Below are 14,532 nucleotides of genomic sequence, written 5' to 3'. Positions count from 1 at the left end.
CAGAGAGAGACAACTACCATATGATTTCAGTCATATGTGAAATTTAAGAAACAAATGAACAAACAAGGAAAAAAGGGAATGAAAAAATAGAGAATGAACTGGTCATTGCTAGAAGGGAGGTGGGTGGAGGGATGGGTGAAATAAATAAAGGGGAATAACAGTACACTTAATGTGATGAACACTGAGTAATGTGTAGAAAGAGAAAAGGAAAAAAAAGATACCTTTCATGGCATATAGCCTGTTCTTTGAACAAGGGTTCCATGTTTTCATTTTGGCTTTCTGCCCTGCAAATTATATAGCTGACCCTGGGAATTATAATGGGTATTTTTGTCTGTTTGTTTTAGGCTTTATTAGAATCACCTCTGATAAACCTCCCTATTTATAAAATGGGTCATTACAGAATTGTTATTGGTAGTAAAATATTGGAAACACATGTCTATCAAAGGGGACCATTTAAATAAATTACAGCACCTCCATTTAATGGAATACTGCACAAATGTAAAACTCAAAAGCATAAGAAAGTTCTATGTATGTATGTAAGGGAAGATTGCCAAGAAACATGAACTGAAAAAAAATGTATAGGATATGTGCTATGATTTCTAATAAAAAGGGGGGAAATAAGAATATGTATTTGTAAGTATCTATTTAAATATTAAATTGAAAAACTACCTACTAGGTTTGAGGTGGAGGCTTGCACTATTTAGTTAGGAACTAGACCAACAAGAGATTATACATCCCCCTGGCCATTGGCACATCCTTTAAAGTAGGTGCCAGAGAAACACCGTGCCTATATACAGCATGGCTATTCCTAATGTGAGTTTGAGGGAGAACCATAGTTTGTGAGAAAGTGATACTGTTGTGTAAGTTGGATATATGCTCCATGATGTCCTATTTAAGACAAGTTGGGCACATTTATATTTACCTGGACACACACACACACACCATTATATCACTGTTATAACAAGGGGATATATTAAGTAGGATCCAAAAAAAATCAATCCTGTAAACTGCAGAAGCAAATTCTGTAAAATTAGAGCAATAAAATCTTTTTCAGGTTGTCTTTATTCTCAAACAAAACACAACCACCACCAGAAACTAAATACAGGTATCAAGGAAAATGAAACTTCCATGAGCACCAAGGACCACACACCAGATTGAGACTCCTAAATGATTATGGAGAAGTTGCTTTCTAATCATTCCTTCGCCCTCCACCCAACGAAAGAAGTGGAGCCCATCCTGCTGGCGAGCACAGGCTCACTAGGGAAGGAGGTAAACAAGCTGTGTTACATTCTATAGGTTTATAGAATCTGAATATAGAATCTGTTTATAACAAATCTGAATTTGTTTTTAAACTCTAAGATCCTGTAAGAAGACAGTGCTTAACCTTCTCCTCAGGAGGCTGAGAGACCACAACTAACTTAATTCTTCCTCCAACCCCCTGACCACATGGAAGGCGGTCTACTGGAACAGGCACTGGCTTTGAAGAAGGTCAGAGATAAACAGGCCTTTGCACACACTGATCGCTTTCTGTGATTCTCCCCTGACCCTCCACTTTCCAATTTTGTTCAAGGACTGACCCATTCATCACCTCCACTGGAGGCTCTTCCCTGCCACCATCTGCAACTCAGGTTAGGTGCCCCCATTCCAGTGTTCCTATAGCATCTGCTGAAATCTCCCAATAGATGATCTATTTTACTGAGTTGTCACCTTCTATTTAAGTGTCTTTCTCCTCCTTTAGCTCACACGATCCTCCAAAGCAGAAACTACACCTCTGTATCTTTCAATCCCCAGTGCCTAAGATATACTTGGCAGCCTCGTAATAAATGTCTGTTTAATGCCAAGTAATTTACAGTAGATAAAGAAGTTAAGCTTCACTGACAATTAGAACCAGCTTTAATATCTGGTTAGAGAAATAGGCTGGGAAAAGCATAGTTGCTTGATCTAGACTAGTCCAGACTCAATAGTGTCATTTTAGGAAACCATCTGTATTAAGGTCTTTAGGGCCCCTCTGCCACTCCTGCAAGTTTGCTTCTATGCCACATTCTAACACCTTCACCCCCCCAGTGAACTCTCCCACCACCAAATCTCTGTTTTTGCTCCAGAGGACACTTATTATTTAAACAAAGTTGCAAAGCACAGAAGTCATATTTGTAGTTCAGTGGATGCCGAAAGCCCTTCACAGCACAGACTTCTGTTTATTTCCCCAGGAAATTAACAGAATTCTAACACACTGTTACAATTTCACAATACTTTTAGATGACAGTAGCAACTATAGACAACCTAATTCCATTTCCTGCTTCCAGCTCTTCTGAGAGGACGGAGCATCAGCCATTTTTGCTGCTATGTAAATCAGCACTTTCGTAGTGCTCTCTACTGTTTGCTGAATTCTTTAAGGCCCAGCTCAAAATGCCATTAAAATTTAAAAAAAATATTCACTTTTTGAGAGAGAGTAAGTGGGAGAGGGGCAGAGAGAGAAGGAGACACAGAATCCGAAGCAGGTTCCCAGCTCCAAGCTGTCAACACAGAGCCCGATGTGGGGCTCAAACCCACGAACTGCAAGATCCTGACCAAAGCTGAAGTCAGACGCTCAACAGACTGAGCCACCCAGGCACCTCTCAGAATGCCATTCTTCAAGAAGCCTTATCTTACCAGGCAAGAAAGTATCTTTATTCCTTCATAGCCCAACTAAATAGTTCACCTTTCTCCACTCTGCTTGTGCCTCTGTCTGCTGTTCTCCACTCCACGTATTTCTAGGTCTTGCCAACGTGCTTCTCCAGCTCCCCTGAATCAGAGAGTTAAGTTCTCTGATGTCTGCAGTCCCTTTTTCACTTTATACCTTTGTCAGTCTGTCTGCTTTCAGCTCCATTCCCTCCTTCGTTCTGCATTGTAACTCAGAGGCTTACACTCCCCAAACCACATCTCCCAAGATTGCCAGCTCGGTTTTTGGTGAAGTTCCGCCAGTAGAAGAAAGTAGTGAGACCAGAAAGTGGGAGGAAGAAAGGAAACATTTCTGTCTGCTTCTGGGGGCAGACGAGCACAGGCTCCCATGTCCCTGTGCAGACAGCACAATTCCATGGTGGCAGTGGCAGTGAGTGCTCCCAGAGCTTCAGAAACAGAACTCCTGTTTTTGTGTGTAGGGTTGCCCTACATCAATTACTAACAAGAAACTAGAGCCAAAGAGCCACGACCAGTCTTCCTGGCAGACACGGTGGTAACCCTTAAAGGCCTGAAGCTGGTAATGGAAGCTTCTTGTTCTTTGAAAGCATTAAAGGGCCTTGAATTTTGAGATTTTGAGCCTAGAGCTCCATGCTCTAGCTTACTATCTCTTTCTTAAGCTGTGGTAGAGCAAAGGATAAGGATGGAGAGGGACTTGTGAGAGCTTATGTTTTCCAGAAGAACCAGGGGACCTTAAGAAGGGAAACCAAACTCATGTAATGCTAAATACCACAGTCTAATATCAGTGTAAAGTGTTTACTGCTCCCCCAAGTCTTACTAAAAGCATATTATCTATTCATCTACAAGACTCATAAGAAGAGCTATTTAAAAAAGAAAAAATGCAAATGGCCCTTAAACGTATGAAAAGATGCTCAATTTCTCTCATAAGAGAAACGTAGCTAAAAGTGCACTGAGATACCATTTCTCACCTAGCAAACTGGCAATAAGCCAGAAGCGTGATACTATCCTCCACTGGCAAAGCTGTGGGGAAATAGTCATTCTCCTACACTGCCAATGAGAATATCAAAATGGTATAATCCCTGTGGAGGTGATTTTGGCAACATCTTGCAAAATTAAACATGCATTTACCCTCTGACCATGTAATCCCCTTTCTAGGAATGCATCCCAAGGACAGAGTCTGAAAACTAGGAAAAGACTTCTGCCCAAGGCAATAGCACAATTTGTAGGAACAGAAGACTGAAAACAACCCAAATGGTTCATCAACAGAGAACTGGCTGAACAAAGTAAACTACAGTACATGTATTCTAATGAGTACCATGCAGCTAGAAAAAGAAATGCACCGTATCCTTCTTTGTAGCTAGCTCTGGGAGGAGTGTGAAGTACTTTTTTGTACAAGGCGAAGAAAGAAAGTATGAATAGCATATAGTATGCTACCAATTATTGAAGAATATTGAAGAAGGTACAAAGTATAAATTATATGTTACATAACAATAAAATATATAGATTTACTCATTTTTCATCATTTATAATAGAAGGATAACCCAAAAAACTCAAGGGGAAAAGAGTTCACTTACAGGAGTAGAAGGGAAAAGAAGCTAGATTTCTCTAAATATAGCTCCTTTGTAGATTTCACTTTGGAACTCTGTATATAGTTTACATGGTTATAAAACAAAACCAAAAAAATCGTTACAGGTAATTGCCAAACACTGAAAGCAAAATGGAGTAAATGAATCAAATGTATACTGAAATAGTGGCATGACCACACAGAGAATTATTTTAGGTGACTTTATAACAGTAATTTTAACATATATCTCTAGTGGGATATACCCTAAGGGCCCCAAAATAATTGTAGAAATTTTAAACTATTTTCAGTAACCATATGGTGGTACTGATACTGTAACTCTGAGATTGTTTTGTGCGCACTGGGGACAAAGCAAATGAATTGCTGTATCACTGGTGACCAAGAGTTTAGTATGGGAAAAAGGAGCTGCAAGATCAAAGGCTAAACAGAAATTTTGCGTACTGAATTTTAATTGGACGTGTCAGCGTGCACTTATGATATATTTTACCTGTTAAATATATGATAAGTAAATAAAGTAATATGCACATATTTCCTAATTCTGTCCCCTGGGAAGGCCCAGAAATAGTGACGAACACAGCAGCAAGTGCTTAGACTGGGATTTCCAAATGTCATTTCCCACTGAAAGGAAGCCGGGCTTCTTGAAGAAATGGCTGATTCCAGATTGGGGCAGGAAATGTACTCAATGAACTCAGGATGTCACATCCTGCTAGAAATCTGGGAATTATGAAGGACTATGGAGGTCATGTTAGAAGGACTCAAGAGCCAGTATGAAAAGGCTAAAGGTGGGGACAATTTGAATGTCAATAATAGTAACTGCAAGTGGTTGAAAGGTATCCAATTTGTTTAATTCCATAAATTGAAAATGGTACGTATTCCTCTCCCTTCCCCTCCAAATAATCCCCACCAACAAACTTCACTGATCACATGTGGAAGATGCTAGTTAACTACCTATTTGAAAATGACACATACATAGAAAGAGTATGACATTTACCCTTCTTTTCCCTGGCAAATTGCACCTCAGGATTATCAAATAAGTGTTGAGGAAACTCTTATCTTACTAGCCACTAAATAAAGAAGGCTATAGTAAGAAAATAATCATTTTGCAACTCCAAATTATGAAATAATGAATCCAGGAAATAATCATAAATGAATGGGAACATCCAAAAGAGAGACACTCAAAGATTTTGTGTTTCTTAATAAACATTTATTTACTATCACCTATACAGCACTTTTACAAAAAAAAAAAAAAAAACAAAAAACCTCCAGAACCTGAATTAGATTCTCTAACTACTAAATTAGAAAGAAAAAAAAACACACACACACAGAAAAACATGATAATGTTATCATGGGGATTTAATCACCCAAATCCAGCTGTTAGAAACTCTACAGGACAAAAACCTAGTTTCTTCAACAAATAAATTATAATTATAGAGAGAAAAATGAGAGAGAAAGAGAGAGAGAGAGAGAGCACACGCAAGCACGAGCTGTACAGAAACGTGGAAGAGAACCTACAGATTTAAAGAGATTTAAGAGTCATACTATTTATTGATAGTATGGACCTTTTCTGAATTCTGATTTAAATAACCTATAAACTTATAAACTCACTCTAGACTTTGATCCAATAAGGGACATCTGAACATTGACTGGATATTTACTTTTTTAATGTTTATTTTGAGAGAGAGAGAGAGAGAGAGAGAGAGAGAAAGAGAATCCCAAGTAGGCTCCCCACAGTCAGTGCAGAGCCTGACACGGGCTCAAACTCGAGATCATGCATGACCTGAGTTGAAATCAAGAGTGACCCCTGAACTGTAACTTTTTATGATTATTAAATATCCTGGGGCACCTAGGTGGCATCTGACTCTTGATTTTGGTGAAAGTCATGATCTCAAGGTTTACTGGTTTGAGCCCCCAGTCGGGCTTTGCGCTGACAGCTGCAGCCTGCTTGGGATTCTCTTTCTCCCTCTCTTTCTGCCCTCCCTTGCATGCTTGAGTGTGCAGACACTCTCTCTCTCAAATTAAGTAAATAAACTTAAAAAAATACAATAAAAAGTTACAGTTCAATTTGGGGGATATTATGACATTGTCATTACGGCTACAAAAAAGGGGGGGTCTTAGTTTTTAGAGATACATACTGAAATATTTATGGATACAATGTCTGGGATTGGTGTCAAAATAATCTGACAGAGAGGAAGTGGGAAGCATACAGACAAAACTAGATTGTCTGTAAGTGAATTTAAATACAAGATTAAATGAAAGGAAGCTTTGGCAATTATTATGAAAAAGTACAAGCAAAGTACAGGGAAATGCCATGTGTGTATCATAAAGGTGGAGTGCTAAGGCAAAGCAAATGATTCTTTGGGAGGTTGAATGCTTATAAAATAGTGGTCATATCTATTCGAATTATTCCTTCCATGCCTCACTGGTAAGAAGGTTAGAGTTCTATCAATGCCTGCTAACAAAGAGGAGATGGCCACCACAGGCTGGCCCTCCCAGGCAAGAATACATCCCAGTGCGATCCAGGGCAGCCATCAAATGAGAAGGGGCCGTGGGGGCAGCAGCCGATAAGGTGGGAGAGGCTGACACAGGGTCTGGTCAGTGTGACTGAGGTAGGGCCTGGTCCCAGGGGTGTATGAGCCCAGACCTCCAAGGCTTCCCCACAAATCTGCACAAGTGAAGATGCAAGAGGGATGGACATGCAAGAAATGCTCTGCCAAGAGACAAGACTAAAACCTTACAAAGCTTATTTTTTCTTGGCATCATGAAATGTTGTAAGTAATGATACTAAAATCTGATTAAAACCCCCCCCACAAATATCTTTAAAGTAATTTTGAGGACCATAAGGAGAGTACTGCCCTAATGGGAGCAGCTGGAACTATGAAACAAAGAGCAGGAACTGTGAAAGAGACAGGCTCTGAGTCTTAAACCATAAAAGGGGCTTGATACCCTATTAACGCCTGTCTTTCAGGATGACATTATGTTACTTTTTACTTCTTTCCTTCTGTGAAAGCCAGGAGCCTTTAGTGGTGGTTCTCAAGGAAGGAGTGCAGATTTCACAGGGCACAGGAAGGACTAAGTAGCAGGCAGCTACAATTTAAAAGTGACTCTAGGTGATCCTGACATACACTGTGCCCCCGCTGGAGGACCACTCTCTTCTCGGAGGTTCCCGTCGGGGTGGCTGGCTGAGGCCTGGGTGCAGCCAAAATGTATCTGAGATCATCAATATGGAAAGGTGGCGGTTGCTGTTTCAAACGCCCCTTTGAACTAAGCAGAGCTGCCATGTCAGACAAAAGATAATGCGATCCCCCTGCACTCCCGCATGACTCACACCGCCTCCCTGTCTGCCCAGCGTGGGGACAGCTTTGAGCTGTGGAGATGGTAGGAGGAGTGCCAGATGGGATCCCACTGCAGGCCATCTACCACCAAGTGCACGTACGTACCTGCCAACCTGCCCCACCGCTCCTATTCAGTTGAGGGACGATGACAGGCAGATGATTGCAGTGCTCTCTGCAGTCAAACTTGTGAGCATCAAAGAAAAGGGCTCGAAGAAAAGTGTTTGACCAGAAACCAAACACACTTCCTGCATCTCCGCAATCTTCTTTCATTCCCTGACATGCCTGAGACCATTATGGCTTCTGATAATGCTGACTAGTTCACTTTGGACAAAAAATGCAGACCAGCGACAACATCCCTCACCACCACTGATCCTGAGTTCCATCCTGTAATGGCTTCTCATGCCAGACAGACCTGCTTCTTGGATAATTACAGTGTCCACAAACCTGTTCTTTCTCCAATAAGAAGGGGAGACTGATTGAAGTAGAGGGTGCCTGCTGTGCAGCATGTTCAAGAATGCAGTGCACGAGGCTGATATGAGTAGCCAAGTGGTATGCACACTGGGACTCTGAAGGTGGCTGGGTTTCTAAGATCCTTCTTGGTAAGGACATCCCTGACTACACAATCACATGCACAGTGGGGCCCACAGTCTATAACAGAACATGGGTAGCAGGTGAAAAGATGTGCCCTCCTTGCAACCATCCATCACCACAATTCCATACAGCCCACAGAATTAAAAGCCTTGACAATATCAGGTAATGTTTTAGCATTGTCGACTTTCAAATTACTTACAAGTCACAACAATGATTAACATTTATATTTAATATAAAACTTACACCAAGTTATTTATCTTAGTTGAGCCCTAAACGCTCCCTACACATTTCTACTCCTGCTACCTTATTAACATTAGTCTTCAAACTTCCGTAAGTAAAGGATTACATTTAGGACAAGGCAGGTATTAAGGAAATTTAGACTTATGACCCTCCCAAGAGTTAGGAAACATTTACAGGTTACACTCATCTTTCCTATTCTGGTCATCACCATGTTTTCAGAACATGTGTCAGTATGTTATGTGTCCCTGATGAAGGGATCTCAGAAGGAGAGAAGACGTGGATCCCTTTGTAAAGGCACAGAATTCTGTTTTAGGAGTAGCAAGGCAGAGGCACCTGAGCATACAGAGTTCCTTTTCAAAGAAGCTGCAGTAAAGACACAGATTTGAGGGACTAGTCCATCAAACTAGTATCTCTGCACAATGTGTGTAAAAAGCCAGAGGCATGGCTTGCACTATCTAGGGTGCCAAGACCTGGGATGGGCTGTAAACAATGCCAGACTAAGAATTACCCAAAACAAAAACAAAACACAACAGAAAACAACCAAATAACAACTAAAAATACTCTTCTGAAAGATCAGTCAGACAGTATTTCCCACAAGATAACGTGACTTTCACAATGACAATTCAGGTATTCAGGTCTTATTTAAATTAGAGGCAAGGCAGGCATTTTCTTGAGGTGAATTTGGCTAAACAGCGCAAATATGGACTGATGTGCCCATGAAAAGAGATACTTTCACAGTGAGCACAGCATTCATACACAATTTAAGGCCCAAATATCTCCATAGCCTTGGAAGGCATGAGCGTTGGATCAATATTCTACAGACTTCCTCCCTGATCCTACCTACCATTAAATATAGAAAAGCCTTTGGTATAAAAGGCTTTGCCTGACTATCATAAGCATTCCTCACATAGCAAATCTGAATGCATCACTAGAACATTATTAATTCTTAACTCCTAGTGCAATATTTATCCTTTTACGGTTATAAGAATTATTAATTTGACTACTTTTAAAAATATAAGACATCCTCTATGTTACTCAGCCATGAGGCATTCAAATCAACCAATTCTTAGTCAAAAGCTGATTAAGAGGTGGTTAAGATGAGTTAATGAGATAAAATATTTAAAGATAAAATATCTAAGCATATATAAAAAAACATAATTGTGATACTTACCTATCAGCCCCTTCTCAAGAGTGAAGGTTTTGTTTGTAAACATACATTCAAAAGCCACAATGTGAAAAATCTTGTTCACTGTGTTGTGAGTCCCAACTATTCGAATATACCTGGGGGGAAAAAAAAATCTGTTGAAGAAAACAAGCTTCTATCACAACCAATCCAAAGACAACAGAATAAGGTACATTGTGTAAACACAAAGTGTGCTAGGGTATGGACTGAGGTAGACTTTGAACTTGACTTCAGACCTCTACCCGCACCTTAGGGCTATCTCCAACTTAGCCTAGAAGAATTACAGCAAAATTAGGGAGATACCACTTTCCAGAGAATTAAGCAGAACTCAGATCTGATTTACTGAGAAATTCAAACCAGGTACTGTTCAAGCTCAACCCTTGAATGTCAGTATAATGTCCATGAGGCATTTACACTGGAGAATAACAAACAGCTTCTATCTTTGCCTTGTGGTTAGGAATGTGCCTGTGCACAGGTGCACAAACACTCGCAAAACCAAACATTTTCCAACTCAAGGATAGATTTCATCCATTGGAAACAAACGCATGAAATCAATATTGCCTTCTGTGTAAAAGAAAAATCCACAGAAACTACTGAAAACCGTTCACAGTTTCTTATAATTCAATACTGCTCCTACATCCTGGTAGAAAGTTAACCCTATATACTTACGCCAGCCAGCCCCCCCCCCCCCCCCCCCCACCTCCCCACTTGACGGCTGGGAAGCCTTTTCCTGACCAGAGGAAGTGATCTGTAGAGGTGACCCAGCCTGCTCTGCAGCCTCCCTCCGCACACGGACCTGGCATCCGTACACAGTGCCGAGTTGCACAGGGCAGTCCTTGAGCATCCCGGCCTACTCACCCTCAGCATCTCCCTGGAGGTTTCACCTCCGACAAATAAGCATTAACCTTGGAGTGACTTATTCCTTTCACTCTCCAAAGGGACTTGACAGTTCACAGGTTAATGAACAGACAAACTCATTCTTCCGAGTGTCACACAAATCCCTGGGGAATGTGCCACACACTGTCTTACTGGGACTCAAAGGAAGAACCGGGAAAAATAATGAGATTAAGTGATAGCACTCTCCCAAATCATGAGCTATGCACTCTGAAGGATGGGGCATATTAAATGAACACATTTCAATTAGGAGATGACAGACTGGGCAAGGGTTTAGTACTACCCTTCCTCTGCTGTGTAAAACAACCTTCGACTTAGATGATATAATTTTACTTCTGAGTTAATCGCTGTTCACTAATTCGGTAATTCCCTTACATTTCTCATCACTCCAAGTTAACTGTATAATGTAAATGCCAATTTAAAAAATTCACATTAAGGAGACTATATTTGGGTTTTTTAAATCTCATCAGCTATTTTCCCTCCTGTTCCTTCAAGCATGAATCTCATGGCATTCCCGGTACACCTCATTTAGCCATCTGCTCCTTGACATGAGCTGGTCACTCATCTTCATAACCCACATAAATTCTATCTCCCGGGCTGACTGTTCAGTGTGCCCATGCCCACTGCAGGCAGACACCATCCTTCCTGTATGGAGAGTCAGGGCAGTGGCTGCACTCATCAGAGCTCTCTGGTTAAGCAGGAGGCTGGCCCTGAGCTGTTCTCTCAAGACCTCAAGGCAGACAGAAGGTACTGACATTACTGGGTTTGGGTGGGTAGGTAGGGTTCATGTAAAATAAGTTCTAAATGGTCTATGTAGAACAGGAATTGTGCTGCTCTTTACTGTTGGCGGTGACAAGTCTCTGTGGACTTTCTGGAAGGGAAGGGGTGTGTTAAGCCTGGCACATTGGTCTGAATCTAATTTTGTCCATTTCCTTAAACCTGCAGGAACTCAACCAGCATAGCATTTTCAATTGCTCATAGTCATGACAGCCCAGTGCCATTGTCTGCAACCTTGGAGGGGATGGAGGGAATGTGGTTTGGGGAATTTGATCAGATCATTTTCCTGTTCCCTAGGTCGAGTCTCCACCAAAGGAGAGGCAGCTCTCCTAACACTATCCAAGGTAGAGGAGCCAGGAAATGACGGAGAGATCAGGCCCTTTCTCACTGGCAGTTCTTACGGTTAAGACTCCGGGGCTGACCTAAGGGGATGCAGCAGTGTTCCTTCCATTCCTTTCCTTCTTTTTAAAACATTATATGGAACCATGTTCTCCAACTTTAGATAACAGTCAATTCCTAAATTTAACCTTGGTGCAAATACCAAAAATGAGAGAAAATATACAACCTCTCCCTCCCTCCCGCATCTTCCAATTATAACAAACTGCAAACAAAAGATTGTACCGGAATACATTTTACAGCCCTAATGACAGTGCTTATGATAACAAACAAGATAATGTATATGGTTTGAAGAGCACTGAGAGATGCCTCCAGATAGAAAGTTCTATATAAATGAAGATAATGTTATCTCTGCCACATAATCCTGAGGTCAAATTAGCAATTCGCCACTGTACATCACACTTCTTGATTAGCCTGTTACACATAATGCTCATAACAAGTTTAATTATTCTGGTTCTACAATATTTTCAAAGTCTCCACAAAATTACTGCAAATTCACAAAAATGGCATGAAGTCCTTATTCAAATACACATTTAAAAAAATGGTAACCAAGTCACAAGAAAGACACCACATTCCTCTTTCCCAGCAAGGTGTTGTTTAGCCTAGGACTCTGTTCTTCACTAAAAGTCTGCACCAGAATGTAGGAAACAGGCTTCCACTAATCCTCCAACTTCAGTGACTGGCATGGGTGCCTGGAGCTCTACCCTGAGAACTCTGAGGCATAGACCCATGGGCAGTGACTGCAGGGAGTGGGGCCAGCATGGGCAGGTGCTTTCATGGCGCTCACAAAAGAGCATCCCCGAGGTAGAAGAGAAGTTATTACCTGTACTATTGAAAGTCCGAGGAATGGGGATGGGGGAGGGTCCAGCCTCTCTCTCTCTTTCTCACTTTTTTTGAAAAACAAAGCCAGACTTGCTTCTGGGTCAGAGCACCTAAACAGGAGTGGCTATCACATTTTCTCTGCCACAAAAGATTCTGAATAAGAGGTAGAGCCGAAGATTAATTTTTTTCTCCTTTCGGCATCTCTCCAAAGCACAGTCAGACTCTGATTTAACCTGATAATAAGGGCAGTGGCAGCTAGTGACTTCATCAGTGTGCAGAGAGGCACACTGCTGAAAGATCTCGCAGCCGGCCTTTGTTCTCTCGGAGATCCTCAACAGCAGCTCAGACAGTTGGAAGATAATTAAAACTTAAACAGCACTGAGAAAGGCAGATATGCAACAGATTGGCCATTTCTGAGGCGGATGAATGCTGTCCACACGAGTCCTTGTGTAACTGTCTGTTCCTAATGTGCTCCTCCCTTCCCTGGGTCAGTTGTCTCCTTGTCCCCGACGGGGGCTGGATCCCGGAACACGGTTCACAAGAGGATGTTTCGAGGCAGAAGTTTCCAGGAGCTATAATATTGTGGGTGAAAAGAGATTCTCTCTTCTTTAATGAAATGAAACCCAACGCCTGCAAGGAGAGCACTCTAAGATTGAAAGGCACGATGGAGTTTTGAAGAGAGTGCTTTCGAGTCTAACAGAACCAGGGCTGTCGCCCAGCCATGTCACTTAATTAGTTCTGTCGCTTTGGGGAAAATAAAAAAGCCTTAAACCTTTTGAACCTCAGTTTTCTTCTCTATAAAATGAGGTCTGTAACACACGCCTTATAAGATATTTAAATGAGGTAGGAATTTAAAGTGTTTAATGCAGAGCTTGGCAGAGTATGATATCATTAAACAGAAAGTCAAAGAGTAGAGATCACTGGATGCAAAATTTCTTGGTTCGGACCTCAAGAACGCTGGGGGTCTGGAAGAGTGTCCCTAGCTGTATCTGTTAAGATGGCACTTCCAGGAGGAGGCAAGCCCACCCACCGGGCAGGCTTCAAGAATGCAGACTGTTGCTCATTCTTCCTCTCAGGGCACCACAGTGTGGGCGCTGTGGCCACAGAAATAGATGACATTCCAACTGCAAATTACCTGGCTCTATGGCATTTCCTTCTCCAAGCTTCTAGTCCCTAGAAAAGTCTATTTAAAATATTCTTGACCTGACTCAGCATTACATGAAGAAGCAAGCCAAGAATCTTTTGTCCACATTGGGTCTAGATACCCAAGCCCACAGAAGAGTTTCTTTTCTGTGCAAACTCTAGAAGTTTGGAGTTTTAATTCTTTAAGGAAAACACATTAGCATTTCCTAACAGAGAGACATCATAATACTGTGTCCTAGAGGATTTCGCTTTGGAGATTCACTACATTCCCTACCAGTTCTGGGAATGTACAGATTCCTATTCTTAACCTATCGTTCTATCATTTCTTGTCAGGATGCTACCAGATTGGATTTCTAAGTCACATACAACTTTAACATACTAAGGGAACTACAGAAAAGTAGAAGTATAGAAAAATGGCAACTTGTACATTCCCACTTTAAATCCTTTGGTATCTCTAGTCTTTAGTTCTGGTGGACCACAAGCCTACCTGAGGTTACAGTTAACCCTTAACCTTTGCCTCTAGTTACACAATCACCAACATCTGTACTGAGCGGGTTCTACTACAAGATTAAATTGAATACAGTAAGAAATATTTAAATGAGCTCTCAAGGGATCAACTGAAGCTAAAATCCATCAGAATTCTATTCTTTGGTCAACAAAGTTTTATTCTCGAAGTGAACTTCATATCCTTGGGTTAAACACAGACCCTTGAGGACACTAGATTCAGCCTGAGACTGTAATGCAAGAAGGGCTCCTTCCTGAGGTAGCCAGAGAACTCTGCGGTGGCCAGATGTGGGATTTGCAGCTGTGTGGGATTTGGATTCATCACTTCCATGACTTCCTGTCTGACTTTTCCTTTCAAGGAGGTGCTAAGAATGTTCATAAATAATTCTCTG

At 41.4% G+C, this 14,532-nt stretch overlaps 1 protein-coding gene across 2 annotated transcripts in view; it reads right to left on the bottom strand.

Annotated features, from left to right (window-relative positions):
* Window positions 1-14,532, bottom strand: part of BTBD9 (BTB domain containing 9) — a 411,574-nt gene that overhangs the window by 135,965 nt on the left and 261,077 nt on the right. For both annotated transcript variants that reach the window (XM_039235262.1, XM_039235261.1), the window contains exon 7: window positions 9,593-9,702. In XM_039235262.1, the coding sequence (XP_039091193.1) occupies window positions 9,593-9,702 (110 nt within the window). The remainder of the gene's footprint in view (window positions 1-9,592; window positions 9,703-14,532) is intronic.

This window comes from Hyaena hyaena, unplaced genomic scaffold (genome assembly GCF_003009895.1).
Source record: "Hyaena hyaena isolate Hyena2069 unplaced genomic scaffold, ASM300989v1 scaffold_96, whole genome shotgun sequence".
Classification (NCBI taxonomy): domain Eukaryota; kingdom Metazoa; phylum Chordata; class Mammalia; order Carnivora; family Hyaenidae; genus Hyaena; species Hyaena hyaena.
The sequence above is the reverse complement of the archived record's forward strand: the minus strand, read 5'-3'. Positions and strand labels throughout refer to the sequence as shown.